Source organism: Mercenaria mercenaria, chromosome 4, assembly GCF_021730395.1.
Source record: "Mercenaria mercenaria strain notata chromosome 4, MADL_Memer_1, whole genome shotgun sequence".
In the NCBI taxonomy this organism is placed as follows: domain Eukaryota; kingdom Metazoa; phylum Mollusca; class Bivalvia; order Venerida; family Veneridae; genus Mercenaria; species Mercenaria mercenaria.
In genome coordinates, this window is record NC_069364.1 from 76,393,436 (window position 1) to 76,419,466 (window position 26,031).

A 26,031-nucleotide genomic window follows, 5' to 3' on the forward strand; every position below is an offset into this window, starting at 1 on the left:
ATAGGGATCATCTACTTGGCATGTCAAGTCATCCCGCTAAATTTCAACACTAGTGGCCTAGTGGTTCTCAAGTCACTGTTCAGGCTCCTGTGACCTTGACCTTTGATCAAGTGACCTCAAAATAAATAGGGGTCATCTACTCTGCATGTCCAATCATCCTATTAAGTTTCAACATTGTAGGTCAAGTGGTTCTCAAGTTATTTCCAAAAAATGATTTTACATGAACAGGCCACTGTGACCTTGACCTTTATTAGACTGACTCCAAAATCAATAGGGGTCATCTACTCTGCATGTTCAATCATCCTATGAAGTTTCAACATTCTGGGTCAAGTGGTTCTCAAGTTATTGATCGGAACTGGTTATCAAGTTCAGTGCCCTGTGACCTTGACTTTAACGGGGTCCCCAAAACATAGGGTCATTTACTCTGCATGAACATCATCTATGAAGTTTCAACATTGGGTCGAAGGTCTCAGTATGATTGAAATGTTCCATGTCCCCTTGCCTTGACCTTTACAGAGACCGTAAATCGTTAGGGTTCATCTACTCTGCATGACCAATAATCCTACGAAGTTTCATCATTCTGGGTCAAGTGGTTCTCAAGTTACTGACCGGAAATGGTTTTTAATGTTTGGGCCCCTGTGACCTTGACCTTTCACAGAGTGACCCCAAAATCGTTAGGGGTCATCTACTCTTTATGATCAATCATCCTATAAAGTTTCAACATTCTAGGTCAAGTGGTTCTCAAGTTACTGACCGGAAATGGTTTTCAATGTTCAGGCCCCTGTGACCTTGACCTTTGACGGAGTGACCCCAAAATCAATAGGGGTCATCTACTTTGCATGTACAATCATCCTATGAAGTTTCAACATTCTGGGTCAAGTGGTTCTCTAGATAGTGATCAGAAATGGTTTTCAATGTTCAGGCCCCTGTGACCTTGACCTTTGACAGAGTGACCCCAAAAACAATAGGGGTCGTCTACTCTTTATGACCAATCATCCTATGAAGTTTCAACATTCTGGGTCAGGTGGTTCTCTAGTTATTGATTGGAAATGGTTTTCCATGTTCAAGCCCCTGTGACCTTGACCTTTGACGGAGTGACCCCAAAATCAATAGGGGTCATCTATTCTCCATGACCAATCATCCTATGAAGTTTCAACATTCTGGGTCAAGTGGTTCTCTAGTTATTGATCGGAAATGGTTTTCAATGTTCAGGCCCCTGTGACCCTGACCTTTGACGGAGTGACCCCAAAATCAATAGGGGTCATCTACTCTTCATGACCAATCATCCTATGAAGTTTCAACATTCTGGGTCAAGTGGTTCTCTAGTTATTGATCGGAAATGGTTTTCAATGTTCAGGCCCCTGTGACCTTGACCTTTGATGGAGTGACCCCAAAAACAATAGGGGTCATCTACTCTTCATGACCAATCATCCTATGAAGTTTCAACATTCTGGGTCAAGTGGTTCTCTAGTTTTTGATCGGAAATGGTTTTCAATGTTCAGGCCCCTGTGACCTTGACCTTTGACGGAGTGACCCCAAAATCAATAGGGGTCATCTACTCTACATGACCAATCATCCTATGAAGTTTCAACATTCTGGGTCAAGTGGTTCTCTAGTTATTGATCAGAAATGGTTTTCAATGTTCAGGCCCCTGTGACCTTGACCTTTGATGGAGTGACCCCAAAAACAATAAGGGTCGTCTACTCCAGCAGCCCTACAACCCTATGAAGTTTGAAGGTTCTAGGTCAAATGGTTCTCCAGTTATTGCTCGGAAATGAAGTGTGACGTACGGAAGGACGGACGGACGGACAGGGCAAAAACAACCAAACAATCCCATAACAAACACTGTCAACCAACCTCGTTACTCACTTCTGAAGGGATACACTTTGTAAATAGTAAATGCTTGCAATTTGTTGATCCTTCATTAAAAGGAGAAAGTGAGACACTACACTGTTTTTGTTTACTTAAGGTAAACTAACTATAAAACTTAAGGATCTGTTTGGTCAAAGCTTAAAAAAAATCAAAATGATTATTTTTTACACCTATAGATACCTCTCTATGCACATTAGGGTGAAAACAGAAGATGTCTTAAGGCCTTTTATGCTTTTATCCCTATTTAATTATAATTTGGGCCTTCAATTACCGGTATTCTTTTTTTCAATCATCTATGACACCACTAATTTTCCACAGAAATTATTCTTAAACAAAAAAAAAAATATCAAAAAATAAATAACCATATTATTTTACAGCTATATATTATTGTATAGCTTATGACACAATTTATAAAAGATCAAGTATAATGACTAACAAATAAGTGCAGCACACATGTATAAAATGAAAATAATAAATGGCAAATCAAAATATATGGACTAGTTTTCTATACTTAAATCACATAAAATGGCAACATAGATAAAACTGAACATTGGTAAACTACAAACAAACATACATAGAAAATAAAACTTGGTAAAAGTTTCTTGTAGAATTTTCTTATAAACAAAGGTTTCCTTGGCCATTTTCAGGAAGACATTGAAGTATTGAATACTTATGGAATACTTATTTAGACATGTTTTTGACAACATAGACCTCTGGTTTACGATTTTAATGTAATAAGTGATAAAAGGAAAGATATTTTTTAACAGTTAAGCTTTTCAATGTAAAAGTTCTTTATAATTTCAAGCCTGATTATTTTACACAGTTCATGGCAGTTATATTATTACCATTTCTAAGCATTTAGCTGCGTCATGCAGAAAATTTTGGCAGAACATTAGCAGCCGATTTAACTCTTCTATCCAGGAGTTTTACCTGACTGGTACCCTGTCCTGATGACTTTATGTTAATAGACTGTATTCCTGATTGTATTTTTATCATGTCATCTGTTAGTATATCAGTTTCAGGATAGATAAAACCATCCGAGTCTCTTTTTATAGGACTTAGCTGAGGCTGTGCTTGATTTATGAACTGTGACTTTGTGCATACTTGATTATTCTGAAATTCACTACCAATTTCAGGGTGCTCTTTTACAGGAAGGGAAGTTTGTGTAGATTTGGTGCTCTGTGACAGGCTCAGTGTTGGTTGGCACAAACTTGACTGAATAGAATTTTGAGCATTTCTGAGCTCTTCAGAATTTGCCTGTGGTTTTGCGTCAAATTCAATCAACGGAGTGGAAGGAAGTCTCGCAAGTCCAACAGCACTACTAGACAAAGGTCGCAAATTAAAATTACGTGCAGCACCTGAATTTGAATTTCTATTCCTAGAGTTAAGGGAATTAGATGGCAGACTAAGGACTGACTGGACTGAAGCTCGGCTAACGCATCTATAAGAAGACTGGACACAGTCTGTTTCCCAGTCTATATTTCTCTTTGGCACATCGGTTTTTGGTTTTTCTGTTTGACTTTCAGTGTTCTGTTCTTCTACTTTTTGTTCTTCTTTCAGTTTTTCAAAGTCTTTTCCAAGTGCTTTATAGTAGTTCATGGTGTATTTTTCATTTCCTTCCTTTTCATTCACTTTTTCCATATGTTTCTTCATAGTTTCATAGAAGCTATCACCACCTAACGTACCCTGACTGTCAGGAACATTGTAATTCTGAAAGAAGAATCCATCATCTTCAAAATCAGACTTATCATCATCTGACCCACCCTTCCCACAAGTGCTATCACACACACCATTCCCAAAAGCATTTGTGGAAGACAAACTGCCCTTTCTCCCTTTCTTTCTCACCTTTTTAGTTCCCCCAGCCACTCCTATTCGTCGACCACGCTTTAACCTGCGTATATAGGCCATTGGTGCTTTGTATTTTGCATGCTCTAAATGTAGTCCATTCATGTCAGCAATCTGTTTCAGGTTCTTCTTGTACTTTTCCTGGTTCCTCATAAATGCCGGCATTTGTATACAGTCCAGGCGTGCCAACTTTTTCACACGTGGTACTTCGTCATAACATATTTTACCGCTCATTAGCACTTTGAAGTCAATGTTATCAATGTTTCTAAGAATTTCAACTGCACCTAAAGAAATGTAAAATCATGGACTATGTTGTGAAATAATGAAAGAATTATCAATTCATAATGAAACTAGAGCTGCTTTTGAGAAAAGCACATGTCTCCCACAATTGCCTAATCATCTGAATAGTTATGTATCTGAGTCAACCATGCACCAATGACTTAGAGTGCGGATACTGGCATCTGTGTACAGAGCGATTTTTGGTAATTTAAGGGCCATAATTCTGAAGTGCCTGAGCCAATTTGGCTAGTTATCGAACTTGGCCGAGGACTTACTGGCAAACACATTTTGTTCAAGTTTAGTGAACATTGGATGAGAAATGTTCGACTTAATTAAGAGTGCAGACAAGATTAGTGACAAACAGACACATGGACACACAGACAGACAGGATTAAATCAATATGTCTCTCACCACAGTGGTGTGGGAGACATAACTACCAAAACTGCCTGTGGAAATACAAGCCAAGTTAACCCTATACATTTGAGGTTTAGCAGTATATCAAATCCCAGAATTATTTGGTAAATGAATAAAATCTTTAGAAACAATCTACCTGTCCAATAAATGTTTTACTATACTGTCCCGTACAACTGGATACTTAAAATATTTTCATAAAGTTGTCCCCCTTCAAAAAATGCTATTTGCAAAGAAATAAAAATAAAAAACTGCTGAACACTATTTTCAAACTTGTTATGTGAAACATTATTGCAAATGCATCAAAATGAAGATATGTAACAGTTCTTAAAATGGTTTCAAGGGTAGATAAAGGTTTTTTCAATACTGGTGACCTATGATTTTTATTGCATATTTTTGTTTCTAAGATGACTGTCCTTCAATATCCAAAGTTTGAAGAAATTCTATTATTGGGAAAATTTTCGCCCCGAATTCTAGCGTTCTAGTGCGGATACTGGCATCTGTGTACAGAGCGATTTTTGGTAATTTAAGGGCCATAATTCTGAAGTGCCTGAGCCAATTTGGCTAGTTATCGAACTTGGCCGAGGACTTACTGGCAAACACATTTTGTTCAAGTTTAGTGAACATTGGATGAGAAATGTTCGACTTAATTAAGAGTGCAGACAAGATTAGTGACAAACAGACACATGGACACACAGACAGACAGGATTAAATCAATATGTCTCTCACCACAGTGGTGTGGGAGACATAACTACCAAAACTGCCTGTGGAAATACAAGCCAAGTTAACCCTATACATTTGAGGTTTAGCAGTATATCAAATCCCAGAATTATTTGGTAAATGAATAAAATCTTTAGAAACAATCTACCTGTCCAATAAATGTTTTACTATACTGTCCCGTACAACTGGATACTTAAAATATTTTCATAAAGTTGTCCCCCTTCAAAAAATGCTATTTGCAAAGAAATAAAAATAAAAAACTGCTGAACACTATTTTCAAACTTGTTATGTGAAACATTATTGCAAATGCATCAAAATGAAGATATGTAACAGTTCTTAAAATGGTTTCAAGGGTAGATAAAGGTTTTTTCAATACTGGTGACCTATGATTTTTATTGCATATTTTTGTTTCTAAGATGACTGTCCTTCAATATCCAAAGTTTGAAGAAATTCTATTATTGGGAAAATTTTCGCCCCGAATTCTAGCGTACGCCTTTAAACATTTACAGCAGATGTTTTTACTCCAACATACGCAACAGTTAAAACCTGAGCCAGGAATTTTAAAAATTTGTAGCTTAAAATAAAGATTTACGATTAAAAAAAATCACTCATTTATCTTTTAAAAATCATTTTTAGGCAAATTTCAGTTCTTGAGAGATGTGACATATAATTATGTAGAAGTAAGATTTTCTTATATACCGGTAACTGTGAAATCATTTTTTTCTGGCAAACTAATTTCTGCAAACTTTGTGTTTCATCAGTCTAAAAAATTAATGCTGAAGAAACAAAGTACCATTTATTCCATCAAAATTTGATATCCAGAATTACAATGAAATAGAAGTTCTAATAAAAATTTCATGCTCAATAAAGGTAAAGATTTTACCTTGTCTCTGTCTGCATTGTCAGAATTCAGAACAGAATTTAGATAAAGATGCTCATAAAACACTTGTAAACCTAATTTTGCTGTTCGAAACCTATTATCTTTTCAAGGTTAACTTATCAGACCTCATTTAGCACAATCTTATAATTACAGTTAAATTTCTTATTTGTGGAAGTACACAAAGTTACATCAGTATTGAAATGTCAACCTTTCTTACATTAAAATGATTACCATATGAGAAATCGAAAGAATTTATTAAAGTACCAGAGTGAAAAAATCCCCAGGCCAACTGATAAAACTGTTGAAATTTTCAAAACTCATTTTAACAAAAGCAAAATAAATCAGAAAACACGAAGTTAGACATTATGATATAAACAGTTGAAACTCAATATCTCGACTCGCCTATCTCAAAATTCTGGCTATCTTGAAGATATTTTCAAGTCCCGTCCCGATAACAAAATATCATTTTAAGCTGAATTTTGGTTATCTTGAAGTAAAACGCTCAATTCCTTTGAATTTGAGATACCGAATTTCAACTGTATGTGACTATTCAAGTAACAGTCTGATATATTATGTCAGCTACAGATTGTTGCAGAACAACTTGCAGATTCCGCAAATGTATCCAGTTAAGTGAAATACAGTAAGAAAAGGTTACTTTTAATTTTTAATCTGTGCAAGAATATCTTTTAATTTCATGCATTTAATTTCTTACTGTTTTCATTGCTAATGCTGATGAAAATTCAGAATGGTTGGTTAGCTGTTGAGAAATTTACCTTCAAAATAGCACTGATCTTTTCCATAGCCACCTATATCATTTGGATTGAGCAGCCCTCGTTTAACCCTGACACAGTGACGCCAGCGCCACTCAGGATTTTCTACATACTTCTCCAAATGTTCAAATAATTGCTTGAATGTCATCTCAGTAGCTTTACAAGCAATATCTGAAAACAAATATAAAATATATGATTATAATCACATATATATTAACATAAATTTTCCTTTCTCTAATTTAAGGAAATATTTTAACAAATCATAGGACAGTAAAATTTTGTAAATTTCAGTCCTCTGAGGACATCAGCAAAACCTTGTTACTTTCCTCGGTTTAAGTTATCAGGCTGGAGAAAATTCATCCTAGTCTATATCTAATAGTCCATGATCAGAATTAAAATACAACAAAATACCTTTAAACCTAAAAATGGAAGCTCTGAAGCACATTCAGCTCTGTACATCAATTTTCCTACATCAATTTATCAAAAATGTGTTGTTAAACTTTTGATTCTAATGATTATATGCATCTGCCAAAGATAAATTGCATTACTTCAACTTAAATGTAAATACACTACTGGCAGCATGTTCTAAAATTGCCACACTACTAAATTTTTCAAAAATTGTACTAGCTATAATGTGAGATAAAAAAGATAGCGGTTTTTAAAGACGATAAACAATGTTTATAAGTAAGCACTTCCTGAATCATCTGTGCCTCATTATATTATTTTTTGTGGCTATGTCACTGTCATGAAATAGGATTTTATTCATTATAATTATATAGAGAGAACAGCATGTCCAACAGATCTAAGGACTGTAAAGGAGCAGAGTGGGTTTACCTGATTTAAAGGATTTCTGTAACAAGAAATTATATTCTTTTACATCAATGCTGTGTTGCATATTTATCTAATTACGGCCTTTTTGCCTCAACAGAACAAATCCCAGCCCATCTTCTTCAGTATGTATCAGGCTTTCAGCTCCTATTCAGTGTTTACCCTTCTTTTTCAAACAGCAAACAATCACATGCCAGACATTTTTTTCCCCAATAGTTACATCTACACACCAGTCTCTTCATCACAAAGAGTCTTATTAGTAAAAGGCAGACCTATTTAAAGCTGCATGGAAAAACTAGGATAGAGGCTATGAAGTGAAATCTTCAGCACAAAGAAACTATATAGACAACTGTTATGCTCCCTCACTTTCAGTTTCTTTCACCAGTAATGCTAAAATTTCTCTTCTTAATCTCTATCTATACAGAGAAACTGTACTTACAGTATAATAATGCTGGTCCCCAGAGGTATCTACAGTTAGCATTCAATATGGTGTTAACTGCTGCTAGTCCCTCCTCTGTGCGTAGATGTTCTAAACCGGAAATTCCTCGTATACCAAACCTAGTACGTTCGGCAAACCAGGGCTGTAGACCATCATTGTATGAACGAAACTGAACATTACAAGTCAAGGTGAAAATTAATTTTTCTGTTATATTGAGAAGTTTTATGAAAGGTTTTTATGATAATAAATGGCATTATATACTTAGTAAGTATTTGAATAAGATACACCGGCAAGAAAACTGTAAAAAAAAACTACAGGCTCTTTGTCACAAAAATAGCTCTCAGATGGCCAACTTTTGCTGTAACATTAGATTAAAGTGAGCCCAGACAGGTACAAATATGATACACATTCACATTGTATACATATAAAAATGAGAAAAAACAAGAGCTGTCTCCGTAGGATGACACATGTCCCCGATGGCACTTTGAATGAATAGTTATGGCCGATGTTCGAGTTTAGGACCTTTGACCTACGGAGCTGGGTCTTGCGCGCAACACATCGTCTTACTGTGTCACACATTCATGCATAGTTATTTTAAAATCCATGCATGAATGACAAAGATATTGACCGGACATGCCCATCAATGCACTATCATGAAAAATGATCTTTAACGTCTAAGTGTGACCTTGACCTTTGAGCTACGGACCTGGGTCTTGCGTGTGACACGTCGTCTTACTGTGGTACACATTCATGCCAAGTTATTTGAAAATCCATCCATCGATGACAAAGATATGGAACGGACACGCCCATCAATGCACTATCCTTTAAAGTCTAAGTGTGACCTTGACCTTTGAGCTACGGACCTGGGTCTTGCACACTGCACGTCTTCTTACTGTGGTACACATTCATGCCAAGTTATTTGAAAATCCATCCATCGATGTCAAAGATATGGACCGGACACGCCCATCAATGCACTATCCTTTAACGTCTAAGTGTGACCTTGACCTTTGAGCTACGGACCTGGGTCTTGCGCACTGCACGTCGTCTTACTGTGGTACACATTCATGCCAAGTTATTTGAAAATCCATCCATCGATGACAAAGATATGGACCGGACACGCCCATCAATGCACTATCCTTTAACGTCTAAGTGTGACCTTGACCTTTGAGCTACGGACCTGGGTCTTGCGCACTGCACGTCGTCTTACTGTGGTACACATTCATGCCAAGTTATTTGAAAATCCATCCATCGATGACAAAGATATGGACCGGACACGAAAATTGCGGACAGACCGACAGACCGACAGACTGACAGACCGACAGACAGACAGACGGTTCAAAAACTATATGCCTCCCTTCGGGGGCATAAAAACCCTGCCTAACATTTCACAGTAGGATATTTCTAACAGAAAAAAAAAACACTTGAAATATGTTACAGACCAGCACAGGGCTATAATTTTGGCCCAGTAGTAAAAGAAAAGAAATTGAGGGTTGATGGAACATGTATGATGACTATTTTATTCATAAATCAGAAGCACTTGACCCAATGCAGTACAGATTGCTGCAAGAAATCCACAATTTAGGTTTGATTAAAATGTTATGAAAAAATATCTTTTTATACAATCAAGTTACAAAATGTACAAACAATCACTGTAATCCAAAATCCATATACTGACTTGAAATCAATATAATTTGTAAGGCTGCTGGGGACTCATTTTGTTGACTTTGTGGTTGTGTCAATCAAATGTCGACAATTAAACAAACTTCCCTTTCAAAGTTTGAAATAACCCTTTCAGCTGAAACCATGAAATTTTATGTCCACAAAAATATATCAAGTTATTTTACAGTAGTCTGCTAGTCTCCATTCGTATTTTATATGCCTAAATTGGCGACATAAAAGGATACAAAATGTGTTCCTATCTCATGATCTGAAAGACATCGAATACCCTTTTCCCTGAGAAAATTGTTATCTTTTGAGTCTTTTATCCACATGGAATATTTCCTAGCTTCTGGTCGGCGATACTTCACGTGTGGTCCTTGCCACATCATTCGACCACTGAAATGTGACATTCTCCAAGTCAGTTATAGAACATTAACATTTGCAATTTTCACTGTGAACAAAACTTACCTTTTAACTGTTAACAACTTGACCAATATCTAAATGAAGCCACAGGCCAAAACCAAAATTAATCATCCAAAATTAATCAGTATCAATTTTATAAAAATTATTGAATTCCCAACTTCTTTTAATTCAACTTCTATGAATTCAGTTACTTTCACATAAGTTTGACTAAACATTCACACGGAACCAGCAGATATATATTAAGCCATTGGTGACCTTTTAGGAATTTTTACTATAGCCTTACCTGCAGGGTAAATCTGTACACCATATAATGCTCATCTGTCCATCCAGATGATTCTCTTTCAGGTAATCCACAATTATATCTGTTGCCTCTTCCTTGCTTATCCTCTCTCCATACATTTCTGTATAATAATTCTCAGCATCCCCATATTTTGCTTTCACCATTTTTAGTATATGTAATGCTTCACCAAGGTATTCAAATCTAATCTCCGATCGTGGCTTTGAATAAATCTCCTCCAACTCATCCTCAGTACCCCGATGTTGAAACTCCGGTGTCTTTCCAAGGGTAAGAAATCGTTGTTTCTGGTCTTCTAGATTTGTCGGGCAGATTGCACTAGCAAAGCTGTCTTTATTGACAGTCTTTATGACACTGGCTGTGGTTCGAGCCTTGCCACGCCAGTGTCGCACCTTCTTCGTCATGTTGAGGCTGACCTATTCATCCTAAACTTCTTCCTTTTAATAACAATGCCACTCTGAAAATAGACAAAAATTTGCAGCTTGCCTTTACATTTTTATTTTCAAAATAAAATTTCTTTTCAGTATGATAACTAACTTCAATTGGAGAAAAAACAATTTCACTCCTCATAAAACAAAATAAGGCTTTCAGTTACTACTAATTTATGATAATCACAATTATTGTTGAGAAAAGCTAGCATTAAATCTTTAAATCATATCTGAATAAAACTTTAATTGCTAATGGATTATATTCTTATAATGTATACCTCAATAAATGTAATATCCACCCAATATGGAACTTTTTCCCTGCCCTTACAGAAGCAAGCCTCTGTGGCGTACATGCTGCGTATTTGCTGTGTATATGCCGTGAACACAGTAGTACGCCAGAGGAGTACATTTTACATACACCGCATGCCGCGTACATGCCGCGTACTATTTCGACGAGTACACAGCATGTACGCAGGAGGTCACTAGTACACTTCAAGTACGCAGCACAGACTCTGAAAATTTAAGGAGTACACTGCATTTATGCAGGAGGGACTTGTACAAGAAAATAGTACACTGCATGTACACCGCAGATACTTTGAAATTTGTGCAGTACACTTCATATACGCGGGAAAGACTTGTACAATTTCTTTTGGCATTTATACTTAGTTTTTTTTTTATAAGTTAAAGTCTGAAGTAAACTTCATATACGTGGGAGGGACGTGTTCATTTTCTTTTGGTGTTTATACTTTGATTTTTTTTAGGTAAAAGTCTGAAGTACACTCCATGCAGGAAGGATTTGTACATTTTTTTTTTTGGAAGCAAGAACTTGATTTCCGAGTAACTTTTATCTTAATAGCATAGAATAGTTCAGATTACCGGTATTCTGAACAATGAAAATTTGCCAAATTATTTGCAATGTTCATTTGTGAAGCTTACATCTTAGTGATATCTGAGCTGCACCTTGCATGCAGTGTAAAAATATATTCTTTTTCATTTTGAATTAATCCTGGAGCTTTCTAACTTGGATAATTGAAAAGCCCTATTTGAACTTCGTTGCATTACATTTTGTAATGCATGAAATAATTACCAAGATAATGCCTCAACAGCGCCCGAATGAGAAGAATTAATAGCTCTCACTGTTATTTGAATACTCTTAAGCAAAACACCATTCTATCATGTTTTATAAAGGCTTTAATCTCATTAAGGCTTCACCAAATTAAAAAGTTGTTCATTGGATTTGCCGCTCGTATATTTACAGAACGTTTTTGGCTAATTGCGCTCGCTCCATTGGAAAAAATCAATCCAAAAGTTTTTGGTGCGCTACTTTTTACGGACGTAAAATTAAAATGCTTATATAATTCCAGTCCTAGATTGTTCTCAGATGGATTTTAATCAAAATAAATACATACTACACACACATCGTCTGTAATAAATCATAACACTTATATTTAGTTGCATTAAAGTTGTTTCCCCTTGATGCAGTTACAACATTTTCTTCAAATGTTTACCAAATTACATGCTACAAAAATTGATTTATTTCATTGAAAAGTGGATGAAGAAAAGCATACTAATTTATTTGATAACATCAATCTACATTATTTTGGTAAGGGTAAATACTTATTGATGCATGTCACTTATCTTTTTTCTGTTTTTTTTTCTGTCCAAATGATCAGCATTTGCATACGAAAGTTGGTGGGGTAAGGAATTTACATTATCACAACAGTTTCGCCACAATAGTACACAGCATGTATGCAGCAGGAGTACACAGCATGTACGCCGCAGGACTCTGGCCAGGAGTACACAGCATGTACGCCGCAGGAGTACACAGCATGTACGCCGCAGGGGTAGTACACCGCAGGCTCATTTGCATGTGAAAAGTGTATGTGCCGCGTACATGCTGCGTACTATTTCCCGCATACTAAATTCCTCCAGCGTACATCCTGTGTACTATGTAGTCCACAGCATGTACGCAGCAAGTAGTACGCGGCAGAGCTCATTTGCATGTCAAAAGTGTACTACAAACGTACTATCGGTGTATGTGCGGTGTATATCCTGTGTACTATTTAAAGCCCTTGATTTCAGTACACATCATGTACGCATCATATACGCTGTATGTACACAGCAAGAGTACGCAGCAGGCCTTTTTCTTCTGTAAGGGTGTTGCCAATTTAAAACCTCAAAATATTATATTTCAGCACTTTTTCTAAACAATAGCCATAAAGGTTTGTACTTCAAAAGAAACAATCTAATCAATTTTGTAAACAATAGAGTTATTAAGGCATTTAATACTAACCCACTGAAGTATCGAGTGATCTGCTGGTACACCAGGTATCTAACATTTTATTATATACAAAGTGGCTTAGTGACCTCTTTATTGAATTTATTGATAAGTTTAACTGAACTTAAAATAGTTTAAAATTCAATACAAAGCACATTTACCATGCGTAATATTCCTTTTATTACAGATTCACAAATAAGAATTAAATCTGAATAAATTTGAAAAGACTTTGAATAGTTTAAAGAAAATTTGTTTACTGTTCTCACCTTAATCGAAATTTGAATTATCCGGCTCAGCTTACAATCTCATCAAAATGCTATATTTTTTTTCCTACTTAACATCAAAATATAATTTCAAAGAAAATTATCATACAAATGAATACGAAAAAAATCAATTTTGCTTATATATATTTTGAGAAAAAAAAATTACCTGTGCATATTTGGCAATCTGCAAACATACATTCATAAAGCAATTACTTCAAGTGGTCCGAGGTATTGATCATGTATTACAGAAGTATCCAACTAGCAAATATAATATATCAGCAAATATAATACTCTGGCTAAGTTACCTGATAAGCTTAGGACAAGGAAAAAAACTTGGGTTCCTGTGACAGAGTTTAAGCTTAGTTAAAACTTAAAGGGCATGTATGTCACAAATTTTCACATTCCTCAAAGCATATAATAAACTATTTTTTATTTTTCTGCCTTGAAAAGTCCTTTAAAAAAACTTTATTACTATTTCTTTAATATTAACAACAGCATTACCTTAGAATTAAGACATCCATATGAAAGATCAACAATCAGGGCAAAGAATGTAAGACAATGTCAGGTAACTCATGCCTTTGCTTATAATGTGGCAGGAACATTTTAGTTATGAATATAGAATATACATGTCTATTTCTTGTTAAATCCTACTTTCAACAAGAGCTGTCAAAGGAGACAGCAGGCTCGACTATTTTAATGCTGGATAGTGAAACTGGGCACGTCAGAGGAAGCTGGAGCTGTCACTGGAGTGTTAAATGACTTCAATGTGGATGAAGATATTGGACAGTAGCTTCTGTCTGTGTCAAGAGTATTAAGTAACTGTAATAACAGAGATAGAGATAAAGTGTATCAAAACATTAAATAAGTATAAAAGGGACATAATTCAAGAGTACTGCATCATGTGTCATATCATGTGACTTATAGTGTGGAATAACTATTTTAAGTTTGAACCAAGTCTAGTTAGTAATAACTGAGATAGAGCAAAAGTTCATAATAACTTGAACCTGAAATTCTAAGTAAAAACAGGGCTTACTCGTAACATACTGGTGCCAGCATAATGGAGCTTGTGTCATATGGAGTTGGTGGTGATGTAGAACAACTATTTTAAGTTTGAATCAAATCCATTTACTAACAACAGATATATGGTGAAAAAGCATCAAAATTGAACTGACATATTAAGTAAAAAGGGGGCATAATTCATGAAATATTGGTGCCAGAGTTGTGGCCCTCATGATGATGCGGAACAACTACTTTAAGTTTGAATCAAATCTATAAATTTTCAAAATAACAGAGATAGAGTAAAAGTGCATAAATACTTTAACCTCCAATTTTAAATAAAAAGGGGGTTAATTCATAAAATATTGGTGCAAGAGTTATGGCCCTTGTGTCAAATGATTTGGGTGATGATGTGAAACGACTGTTTTAAGTTTGAATCATATCCATTTAGAAATAACTTAGTGTGAAAGTGTACCAAAACTTTAATCTGAAATTTCAAGTAAAAAAGGGGGATAATTCATGAAATATTGGTGTGAAAGTTACGGCCCTTGTGTCATATGATGTGCGAGTTTATGTGGAACAATTGCTTCAAGTCTGAATCAAATCCTTTCTGTAATAATAGAGATATAGAGAAAATGCATCAAAATTAACCTTAAATTTTAAGTAAAAAACAATTGGAACACCAGTTCAAACAGAATATTAATGTCACAGCTCTTATCTTAAAAGTCTGCTTAAATAAGTGTTACAGACAAAAATGTTAATTTCAGTGTTAAAAGAGCATGTCTTAGATTTATTTAAAATTTTACTGAGTAGTTTCGTTTGCTTTTACAAAAAAGCCAAAATTAAGTGACTCACTGAATTCTTAAGAAGTATTTACTAATTAAAAATACTAGTACATTAATCTTTGTGTAGTCTGTGAAATATGTAGAGATACCTACTGTGTTAGTCAAATAGTAAAATTTTAATGCAAGTTATAACTTTAGTTTTACTATACATTATACTCCTACCTATCAACTCAGTGCTTAACCTAACTTTTCTGACCAAACTGCCTGCAAGGCATGTCAGACTAAATGTTAACTTGCCCACACTTGACTTCAACGTAGAATACAAACTACTTCAGAGTTTGTTTGAAGTTACATGTTTATACATTTTACATATACTGTCACTGGCATCCAACACTATAGAAGTTTCATTTCATTAAGAGACTTGGTATAAGATTCAATGCTAAGAGAAATCTTTATAAACCTGACATTTGAATTTACCTATCTAAGCAACTTAGTTTGTATTTTGATATGCTCTGCTGACTTTTGCCTGAAATTTGAAGTTGGCTATGAAGAGACCAAGTTTGACTTGCTCTGTTGATTTTTCACTTTTCAAGGGCAATTGGACACATTTTTACTTCTGCCATCTTAAACAGTTATAAAATGCATAGTCACTGCATCATATTAAAAAACTTGGAATTGTGATGCAGTGTCACACTGAGACATACCACTTTCATAGCAATGACTTCAGAAAAAAACCCACATTTTTTGTAGCTTGCTCCAATGACCTTAACTGAGTCCAAATGATTATATAAGTAAGCCACATTAAGTACTGGACTAATGCCAATTAGACTGTTATAAATGAATGAAATATAACCACTACATGTTGTGGTTGGTATGTATTTTTAAATTTAGGACATTTATTAAACTAGAACTCTTACTGAAAATCAATGGGTTCAATCCATGAAGGAAAAATCCAATAAAAAAGATCTTAAGTATGATTACTCTTTCATCTATGTATAATAACAAAGAAGTATTAGGTGAATAAAAAAAACAATGAAACAAAAACATAACATAAATTCTTCTTTCATTAAATATTTACTGTAGCATTCTGTACCTTTGACCATTAAAGCTATACTCATCAACAGTTTAGGTGAAATGTTTTAAAAATGTTATTTCCACATACCGGTAGTTTGGCATAGATATATAATATTAACTGTTTTATATTTTAAGCCATTTCTAGCATATGCACATGCATCAATATAACAGAATTTACAGAAGATGTACAGTATAAATATATAAAATGTATAAAGCAAGATGACAATACATACATCAATAGAATGGCGTACACTTCATACCAAATATATGTTACATCTGTGATAGAATGTATATATGAAATTAGAAAATGGCAACATGAGTGGAAAATAAGTGTTAGATGCTGGTAAAAAGGGAAGAATGTTGTTTTCCCCCATTTTTCAACAGGCTGGCATTGCAATGGCACAATATTGTTGGTTATTTCTTAGGATATCTTGCAAAACTCATATGTCTATATAGTTTTTACCACTGGACATTTTCACAGCACCCACATTTCAAATTTTACTGCATGTTTTTATGTACATTATTAAAACTTTAGAGTAAAATATATCTCGTAATTCCAAGGTTGGTTCAGAGCTACAACATGGGTAAAATTTGGTTAAAATCATTGAAAAGATATAAAGCAGATCTGTAGATCTGTTTGTTTTAGATCGAACTGTCGGCTTCTGTGAATATCACCATGGTCAATATCATTCAGGTCAATAAACTTGGATATATTCCTCTCCTCATTGTGCAATAACTGTTTACTCATGAACACCAGATCTTATATCTCCACCTGTGGCTATGCCAATTAGGAAAATATTACAAAGAAATAAACAATATACTCTATACAAAAGAGTGTATAAAAAGCACCATTAATAAGTAAAATAGGACAAGACTAGACATGCACAAAGAGATTATGCTGTAGAAACTAGCTGATGCATCTTTAAATAATACCCTTAGATTATAAAAACGAAAATGATGATTTTTTTTACAAAAAGGAATTCCTTTAATTTGCCAAAATATAATTTTTATTCCATATACCATCAATCTGTGTATAATTAGGGAGGGGATGTTTATATGGTACATGCATAATCTGGTAGTACTGATTTAAGGATTCGATGGATAGTTGACGACTATTGAAATTTGAACATCACCAAATCATAAAAAGAAAGAGTTATTTTACATGAAAATTGAACAGCATATTAAATAGGAATATTATTCTAGAAACCGATTATCAATTAACTGATTGATGCTTGAATTCCTGAAAAGGGACCACATTAAGGGCCCACCCTTCTGCAAAGTGCAGCGCCTTTAAACTCTCACCATTTGTTTATTTTCATTTCTTTACAAATGGAATTGTTTGTCAAAGGGGGAAGCTTTTTGAGAATATTCTAAATATGAGACAGTACGGGACCCAATGGGAAAACATGTATTGAATAACTATGCGCAAGGGGAATGTCTGTAAAGATGTTGTTTGTTTACAAACAATTGTAAAAACTTAGTTTCATGGTTTATAATTTTCCTTTATAGATTAATCATGTCTGTTTCATGAAGGTCATAATGTACATTTGCAAGGGCACTAGACAACTTTTGGGGACAGGTACCCATACCCTCAGGAAGGGGAATTTTTCGTCATTTTAAGACAAAAAGGGGAAGTTCTAGCCATGTATATGTAACTACTTTTCACACTTATTAATATTGTTTTCAATCATTTCTAACTAATGTAACTATATTGAAGCAATAACCTTCCTTAGAGGCCCTATAATATAACTTGAAAGAGAGTTTATATCTAGTTGTGTCAAACAACCTATTATCAGGGGAATTTTCTTCTGAGAAAGGGGAAAAAAACATTATTTTATGAGGGGAATGGGGCCCATATTCGGCCCCAAAAATGGCCAAACGAGTGCCCTGTTTGCTTATAACAGTTGTTTCCCTTAGATATGATTGCAAATGGCAATCTGTCAAAAATGCATTTGGTGAACAAAATAAGTAAATCAACGAATTTTTTTTTTTTTTTTTCAATTTTAGGACTGTCACTTTTCTATTTGTCCGTAATATGCAATATTTCTCAGTTGTCATTAACAAATGAACATAATGACTTTCGTGGAACACAGACACGAGAAATATTCCATAAAAAAAGGTGTTATGAACATGTTCACCAACAATCTCTGTCCAATATATGTTTAAATGTATTGTCCCATTCTGTCCTGAACATCAAATATTCTCAAGAAGTTATCCCCCTTTAAAAAGAATTCCATTTGTAAAGAAATAAAAATAAACAATTTTCAAAATTCCTGAATATGATGTTTAAACAAGTTATTCGAAATTTAAGCACTCATTGTTGCAAATGCATCAAAATGAAAATGTGCAACATTTCCTTGCAAATGGTGAGATTTTAAAGGTGCTACACTGTCCAGAAGGGAGGCCCCTTAATGTGGTCTGTGCAATTTTCATATAAAACAACTCTTTCTTTCCATGATTTGGTAATGTTCAAATTTCAAAATGTCAAATATCCATTGAATCCTTAACTATATATACAAAAATATTCATGTTTTTTGACTATTAAAGAAATAATTAGCAAACAGCTGATACAGCCTATCCAAATTTACAATAAAACATGTACATTGATCACCAAGAGTGCTTATTTTGTAACATTTTGCATTTTGTATATTTCTTAAAGTTAGAAGTTCTCTCCCCTTATTCAGAAGGATTTTCGCCCAGAAAACCTGACGGTCTTTTACTTTCTCTATCCTCCCACGCATATGGCAAGCCAATTGTCCAATAATTACGTGAACCCTGGTTCACAGTCGAAAAACTAGGATTAACGATCGATAAACTAGGTTTTTCGAACGTAAAACTAGGTTTTTCAAATACTAACCTATATTTTTGAATGAAAACATCAGATACCAGGCGTAAACCATAGTTTACGCTCATGAACCCAGGTTTACGTTCGATAAACTATGTTTCTCGATTGAACTATGAATTTCGGTCGTTATCCTATGTTTACGACCGTAAACTTGGGTTTACGAACGTGAACCTATGTTTACGAGCGTGAACTATGGTTTACGACGTTATCCTATGTTTTCGCTCGAAAAAATAGGTTAGTATTTGAAAAACCTGGTTACGAGCGTGAACTTAGGTTTACGTTCGATAAACCAGGTTTTTCAAACGTAAACCTTAGTTCACGCTCGTAAACCCATGTTCACGTTCGTAAACATAGGTTCACGCTCGAAAAGATAGGTTAAGGTCCGTAAACTATGGTTCACGTCCGTAAACATAGGTTCATGGCCGTAAACCCATGTTCACGCCCGAAATTCATTGTTGATTCTATAATCCTAATATATCGACGGTAAACCATGGCTTACGTTTGATAAACTAGGTTTCTTGATTGAACTATGAGTTTCGGTCGTTATCCTATGTTTACGATCGTTATCCTATGTTTACGCTCGTAAACCCCGGTTCACGCTCGTAAACCATAGTTAATGAACGTGACCCTATGTTTACGATCGTGAGCGGGGGTTATAATCGTGAAACTTATTTACGAGCGTGAACTATATGCTTCACGGCGTTATCCATGTTTTCGCTCGAAAATATAGGTTAGTATTTGAAAACTAGTTTTACGTTCGAAAAACCTAGTTTAAACGATCGTTTATCTAGTTTTTCGACCGTGAACTAGGGTTCCGAATTATTGGACATCAGCTTGCCATATAGTTACAATCGATAAACGGTTTTACGAAGGTAAACTTAGTCACGGCCGTAAACCTAGGTCATGCTCGTAAATATAGGTTCACGACCCAAATTGATAGTTGATTTCATAATCCTAGTATATCAGTCGTAAACCATGGTTTACGTTCGATAAACTAGGTTTCTCGATTGAACTATGAATTTCGTCGTTATCCTATGTTTCGACCGTAAACTTGGTTTACGAATGTGAACCTACGTTTACGAGTGTGAAATATGGTTTACGATGTTATCCTATGTTTTCGCTCGAAACAATAGGTTAGTATTTGAAAAAACTTGTTTGACGTTTTAAAAACCTGGTTTATCGTACGTAAACCTAAGTTCACGCTCGTAAACCCAAGTTCATGTTTGTAAACATAGGTTCACGCTCGAAAATATAGGTTCAGGTCTGTATACTATGGTTCACGGTCGTAAACATAGGTTCATGGCCATAAACCCATGTTCACGCCATGGTTTACGTTTGATAAACTAGGTTTCTCGATTGAACTATGAGTTTCGGTCGTTATCCTATGTTTACGATCGTTATCCTATGTTTACGCTCGTAAACCCCGGTTCTCGCTCGTAAACCATAGTTCATGAACGTGAACCTATGTTTACGACCGTGAACTGGGGTTTACAATCGTGAACCTACATTTACGAGCGTGAACTATGGTTCACGGCATTATCCTATGTTTTCACTTGAAAATATAGGTTAGTATTCAGCCTTTTTTTCGTAAATTTGGGGAAGGGTACCAGGTCCCTTTTGGAGGGGAAATTTACGTCGTGAAATCATTGTTTGGAGGAATATATTTGCTGAAAAGTCGTTAAAATCAGGACTGAAAATCAAAACTAATTTCATTTTTTTTTGCATGGGGAATTTTTGGCCAAGGTGGGGAAAAAAGTATACTTTTTAGACTGGGGAATGGGGCCGAATTTCGGCCCTAAAATCAGCATAAAAAAGGCCTGGTATTCGAAAAACCTAGTTTAACGTTCGAAAAACCTAGTTTATCGATCGTTAATCCTAGTTTTTGACCGTGAACTAGGGTTCACTTAATTATTGGATAATTGGCTTGCCATACACGCATGGCCTTAATGCATCAGTATTGACTGTTTGCCATTACTATAAATGATGATGCTGAGATTAAGGAATTTAGTTATTGTTAAAACTGAAGAGCTGTCTATTGTCATATATATGTAGATTCTAAGATTTTCATGGTTTCAATGTCAGTTGTGCTAAATTGTTTCTAAACATAAAAATTGGGCCACACAGATTACTAAGGCACCAGCACAACACTTGTACAGTCAAGTGATATACCGTACTAAGCTTGTTAAAATATCATATTCCTGATAAAAATGCTTTGGGCAGCATTGATTTTAAGGGTTTGTATCAGATCAAATTTATAATACGTACACCCTTTAAAAAAATTGCAAGGGCAATAACTCCATCATAAATAAAAATGTTGAACTCAATATTTTCTGCACTTCTTCACCCGTAGGACGGCTACAACTCTATTTTCGACATAGGTCTGAAGTAAACTTGTCAGTGGGTTAGCTAAAATGCAAAAATTTCATCAACTTAATAACTTCCTTTCAAAGTGAGACTAAGTTTTTCATAATCTCATTAAACAATGCGAGATAAAAGTGTAAAGGTAACTTTTATTTACCCTTACAGAAGAAAAAGGCCTGCTGCGTACTCTTGCTGTGTACATACAGCGTATATGATGCGTACATGATGTGTACTGAAATCAAGGGCTTTAAATAGTACACAGGATATACACCGCACATACACCGATAGTACGTTTGTAGTACACTTTTGACATGCAAATGAGCTCTGCCGCGTACTACTTGCTGCGTACATGCTGTGGACTACATAGTACACAGGATGTACGCTGGAGGAATTTAGTATGCGGGAAATAGTACGCAGCATGTACGCGGCACATACACTTTTCACATGCAAATGAGCCTGCGGTGTACTACCCCTGCGGCGTACATGCTGTGTACTCCTGCGGCGTACATGCTGTGTACTCCTGGCCAGAGTCCTGCGGCGTACATGCTGTGTACTCCTGCTGCATACATGCTGTGTACTATTGTGGCGAAACTGTTGTGATAATGTAAATTCCTTACCCCACCAACTTTCGTATGCAAATGCTGATCATTTGGACAGAAAAAAAAACAGAAAAAAGATAAGTGACATGCATCAATAAGTATTTACCCTTACCAAAATAATGTAGATTGATGTTATCAAATAAATTAGTATGCTTTTCTTCATCCACTTTTCAATGAAATAAATCAATTTTTGTAGCATGTAATTTGGTAAACATTTGAAGAAAATGTTGTAACTGCATCAAGGGGAAACAACTTTAATGCAACTAAATATAAGTGTTATGATTTATTACAGACGATGTGTGTGTAGTATGTATTTATTTTGATTAAAATCCATCTGAGAACAATCTAGGACTGGAATTATATAAGCATTTTAATTTTACGTCCGTAAAAAGTAGCGCACCAAAAACTTTTGGATTGATTTTTTTCCAATGGAGCGAGCGCAATTAGCCAAAAACGTTCTGTAAATATTACGAGCGGCAAATCCAATGAACAACTTTTTAATTTGGTGAAGCCTTAATGAGATTAAAGCCTTTATAAAACATGATAGAATGGTGTTTTGCTTAAGAGTATTCAAATAACAGTGAGAGCTATTAATTCTTCTCATTCGGGCGCTGTTGAGGCATTATCTTGGTAATTATTTCATGTATTACAAAATGTAATGCAACGAAGTTCAAATAGGGCTTTTCAATTATCCAAGTTAGAAAGCTCCAGGATTAATTCAAAATGAAAAAGAATATATTTTTACACTGCATGCAAGGTGCAGCTCAGATATCACTAAGATGTAAGCTTCACAAATGAACATTGCAAATAATTTGGCAAATTTTCATTGTTCAGAATACCGGTAATCTGAACTATTCTATGCTATTAAGATAAAAGTTACTCGGAAATCAAGTTCTTGCTTCCAAAAAAAAAAATGTACAAATCCTTCCTGCATGAAGTGTACTTCAGACTTTTACCTAAAAAAAATCAAAGTATAAACACCAAAAGAAAATGAACACGTCCCTCCCACGTATATGAAGTTTACTTCAGACTTTAACTTATAAAAAAAAAACTAAGTATAAATGCCAAAAGAAATTGTACAAGTCTTTCCCGCGTATATGAAGTGTACTGCACAAATTTCAAAGTATCTGCGGTGTACATGCAGTGTACTATTTTCTTGTACAAGTCCCTCCTGCATAAATGCAGTGTACTCCTTAAATTTTCAGAGTCTGTGCTGCGTACTTGAAGTGTACTAGTGACCTCCTGCGTACATGCTGTGTACTCGTCGAAATAGTACGCGGCATGTACGCGGCATGCGGTGTATGTAAAATGTACTCCTCTGGCGTACTACTGTGTTCACAGCATATACACAGCAAATACGCAGCATGTACGCCACAGAGGCTTGCTTCTGTAAGGGTACTGTTGCTTTGTCCAAGTTTGTGAAACAAAATTAATGAACAAACACTCTGTAGTGTAGAGCTTTCTAGCAACCCTAGCTATTTAAAGAACAGTTAAAACCAATTATACCTTACTTATAGTCCACCTCCAGCAATTTGCTACTTAGTACTGTACCCATTTACAGCTCAGCCTCCACTGTGGCAATCATGATAAAATGCCTTGCCCAAGGACACATCACAATTAGACTTACTCATTTGGCTTATAGGAATGACTTATTTTATGATCTGATATTTTATAGTTTAATTCATATGTTTTATACTGTTGTCATCCCTCGAGGGAACAGTCAAAAGTTAAAAGATAAAATAAGATTTATTTAAAGTCGGCAAGATAGCAAACAAGCTATGAGCTTTTGAACCGACTACGCTGTCCCGAAACGTCCTATTATTCCGACGGGAGTAGCCTAGTCCAAATAATTGTAATCAAGAGTTGAATATCGTTATATTTTTTGACTGGTCTAGGTAGACAACGTGACACATTAGAATGTAAAATCGGTCTACCCGATGTTTCATTATTTAGACTACCAGGAATCGAACCCGGGGCCTTCACCCCCATAGAAAAGCGTCTTAGCCCTCTCGACCAATGCGTCCATATAAAGTAATAAAGTTTATTTTGTAATTAAATACCTTGCTGAGGGTGGGATCTTGCAGTTAAATCACAAGATTGCTCTGATTCCGTCAAAAAGTGAAATACGAGCAAAATCAGTTCTGTTCCGCCATTTGTAAATAGCGCCGTAGCCAAGGTGGAACGACTAAATTCTGTCAGGTTTCCGTTCCAATTGGCCCATACAAGCATAAACGCTATGAAACCTTCATGATTAAGAAACCGTAAAGGAAATAAAATAACAAACGATCTGGTTATTGAAAGTTATAGCATCCATATAACATCAAGTTCTATTTCTACTTCTACTTAGAACTACAGTGTCGGTAAAAAGCTCTCTCAAACTAAGTTCCTGATGAAGGTTGAGAGATCGGGGACAATATTAAAATACTTTATTACAAGACATTATTAAAAGGTAAGGTGTTTAAAAATATGATTTACTGTTGCTAATACATATATGAAATTAGGCTAGCAGTAAAAAAAAACAAGGATGAATATTCAACAGGGAAAGTGCCGTTCTAAAAACGCAGCCTCCCCAAACGCAAACCCAGCAGGCAGAAAGCCTTGTAGACTGTCTGTGGCCTTGATGGTATACGGCAGACTATCTGAGTTTGATCGCATGGGATGAAACAATTTAGATTCAGTCTAGATAGTACGAGATGTCTATAACATACATTTACTATGTTATTTCCAGTTTCGTACAGTAAGATTAGACATATATGACCCATTTTCTGTCCAGTTTGCCAGGAACATACGTATTGTAAGAATTACTTACAATCTCTTTCAGTATGTGCACGAGTTGTAAGATCTTTTTAAGTATGCATGAATACCCATCATTTTTACATTTCATCACTAACAAAATTATATTCTTACAAAACATCCTTACTGCGAAGAGTGGGGACTAATGCCCTTCCAGCTCCAACTTCCCTTATATTCCCCTTATGCTACTGACAATGATTACACATTTCTCAGATGTCACCACTGACAATTCTTACTGTTAAAAGGCCGGGGACTAACCCCCTTTCACCTCTTAACTTTTCACTATCCTACCCGTATATACCCCTTTGTTTTATGATCTACGATAAAATTTCATATGTTTTTAATTTCGCCACTTACAAAATTACATTCTTACAAAATAACGTTGGGATAAAATTTGAATTTATTGGTAGAGATATGATGCTATTTGGTTCGTTAAATCTAGATCTATGAATAAATATTTTTACCGCGAACGCTGTACAGGTACAATTTGACTTTTCTTGAAAAACACACCTTACCACAGGCCCTGAGACACTGAGCCGGTGCCTCCCTGTTTTTCTGCCAAGATTATGAGAGAAAAAAAGGATATGTTTTGAAGCACCATCTTTTAAAGCATAACCGAGCTGAGGCACTATTATTTCATTTGATTTTGTTTAAACTATTTTCTCCCATTTGTTTTTAATATCACGAATAATAACACTATAGCATAGTTTTCGTAAAGTTATGCGCCCGTTAGTTTATATTCCAGCTTATACTGTCGCTGCCAGTTGGTTCATGTTCTTGCGAAAGAAGTTCCTTTGTTTGTTCATTCTGTCCTGGTGTGTTGTCTTTGTGTGGTGCGCGTGTATATGTATGTGTGTGTTTGTGGTGTGCGCGTCTGCGTGCTGTGGGTTTCGTTTTGGGTGTTCCTTTGTTTGTTCGTTTTGTCCTGGTGTGTTGGCTTTGTGTGTGTGCGCGTGTATGTGTAGGTGTGTGTGTGTGTGTGTTTGTGGTGTGCGCGTCTGCGTGCTGTGGGTTTCGTTTTGGGGAGGCTGCGTTTTTGGTACGTGGCATTCCCTGTTTGATATTTGTCTTTGTTTTTTTAGCGCATTGCGTAGACTTAAGACCTTGACATTCTAAAGTTATGGGATTCAACTTGATCAAGTCTTATTATAAGATATGATCTCGGGAGTATTGTTGTGCAGTGAAAAA

The 26,031-nt window shown here is 35.4% G+C and overlaps 2 protein-coding genes across 5 annotated transcripts in view; both read right to left on the reverse strand.

Moving 5' to 3' along the window:
• Positions 1 to 24,255, reverse strand: part of LOC123552187 (microtubule-associated tyrosine carboxypeptidase-like) — a 30,100-nt gene extending 5,845 nt beyond the window's left edge. The window contains exons 1-6 of one of the 4 annotated variants that reach the window (XM_045341646.2): positions 24,111 to 24,255; positions 10,410 to 10,878; positions 9,949 to 10,099; positions 8,045 to 8,213; positions 6,781 to 6,948; positions 3,718 to 4,001 (exon numbers count right to left, since the gene is read on the reverse strand). In XM_045341646.2, coding sequence (XP_045197581.2) covers positions 3,718 to 4,001; positions 6,781 to 6,948; positions 8,045 to 8,213; positions 9,949 to 10,099; positions 10,410 to 10,825 — 1,188 coding nt within the window. In that variant the 5' untranslated portion in view covers positions 10,826 to 10,878; positions 24,111 to 24,255. Of the gene's footprint in view, positions 1 to 2,584; positions 4,002 to 6,780; positions 6,949 to 8,044; positions 8,214 to 9,948; positions 10,100 to 10,409; positions 10,879 to 11,127; positions 11,153 to 13,556; positions 13,698 to 24,110 lie in introns of those variants that run through there. The other 3 variants (XM_045341643.2, XM_045341644.2, XM_045341645.2) reach the window with 3 other exon arrangements.
• The window catches only part of LOC123552185 (arginine/serine-rich protein PNISR-like), a 151,134-nt gene that overhangs the window by 49,570 nt on the left and 75,533 nt on the right, over positions 1 to 26,031 (reverse strand). The gene's annotated exons all lie outside the window — the stretch shown is intronic.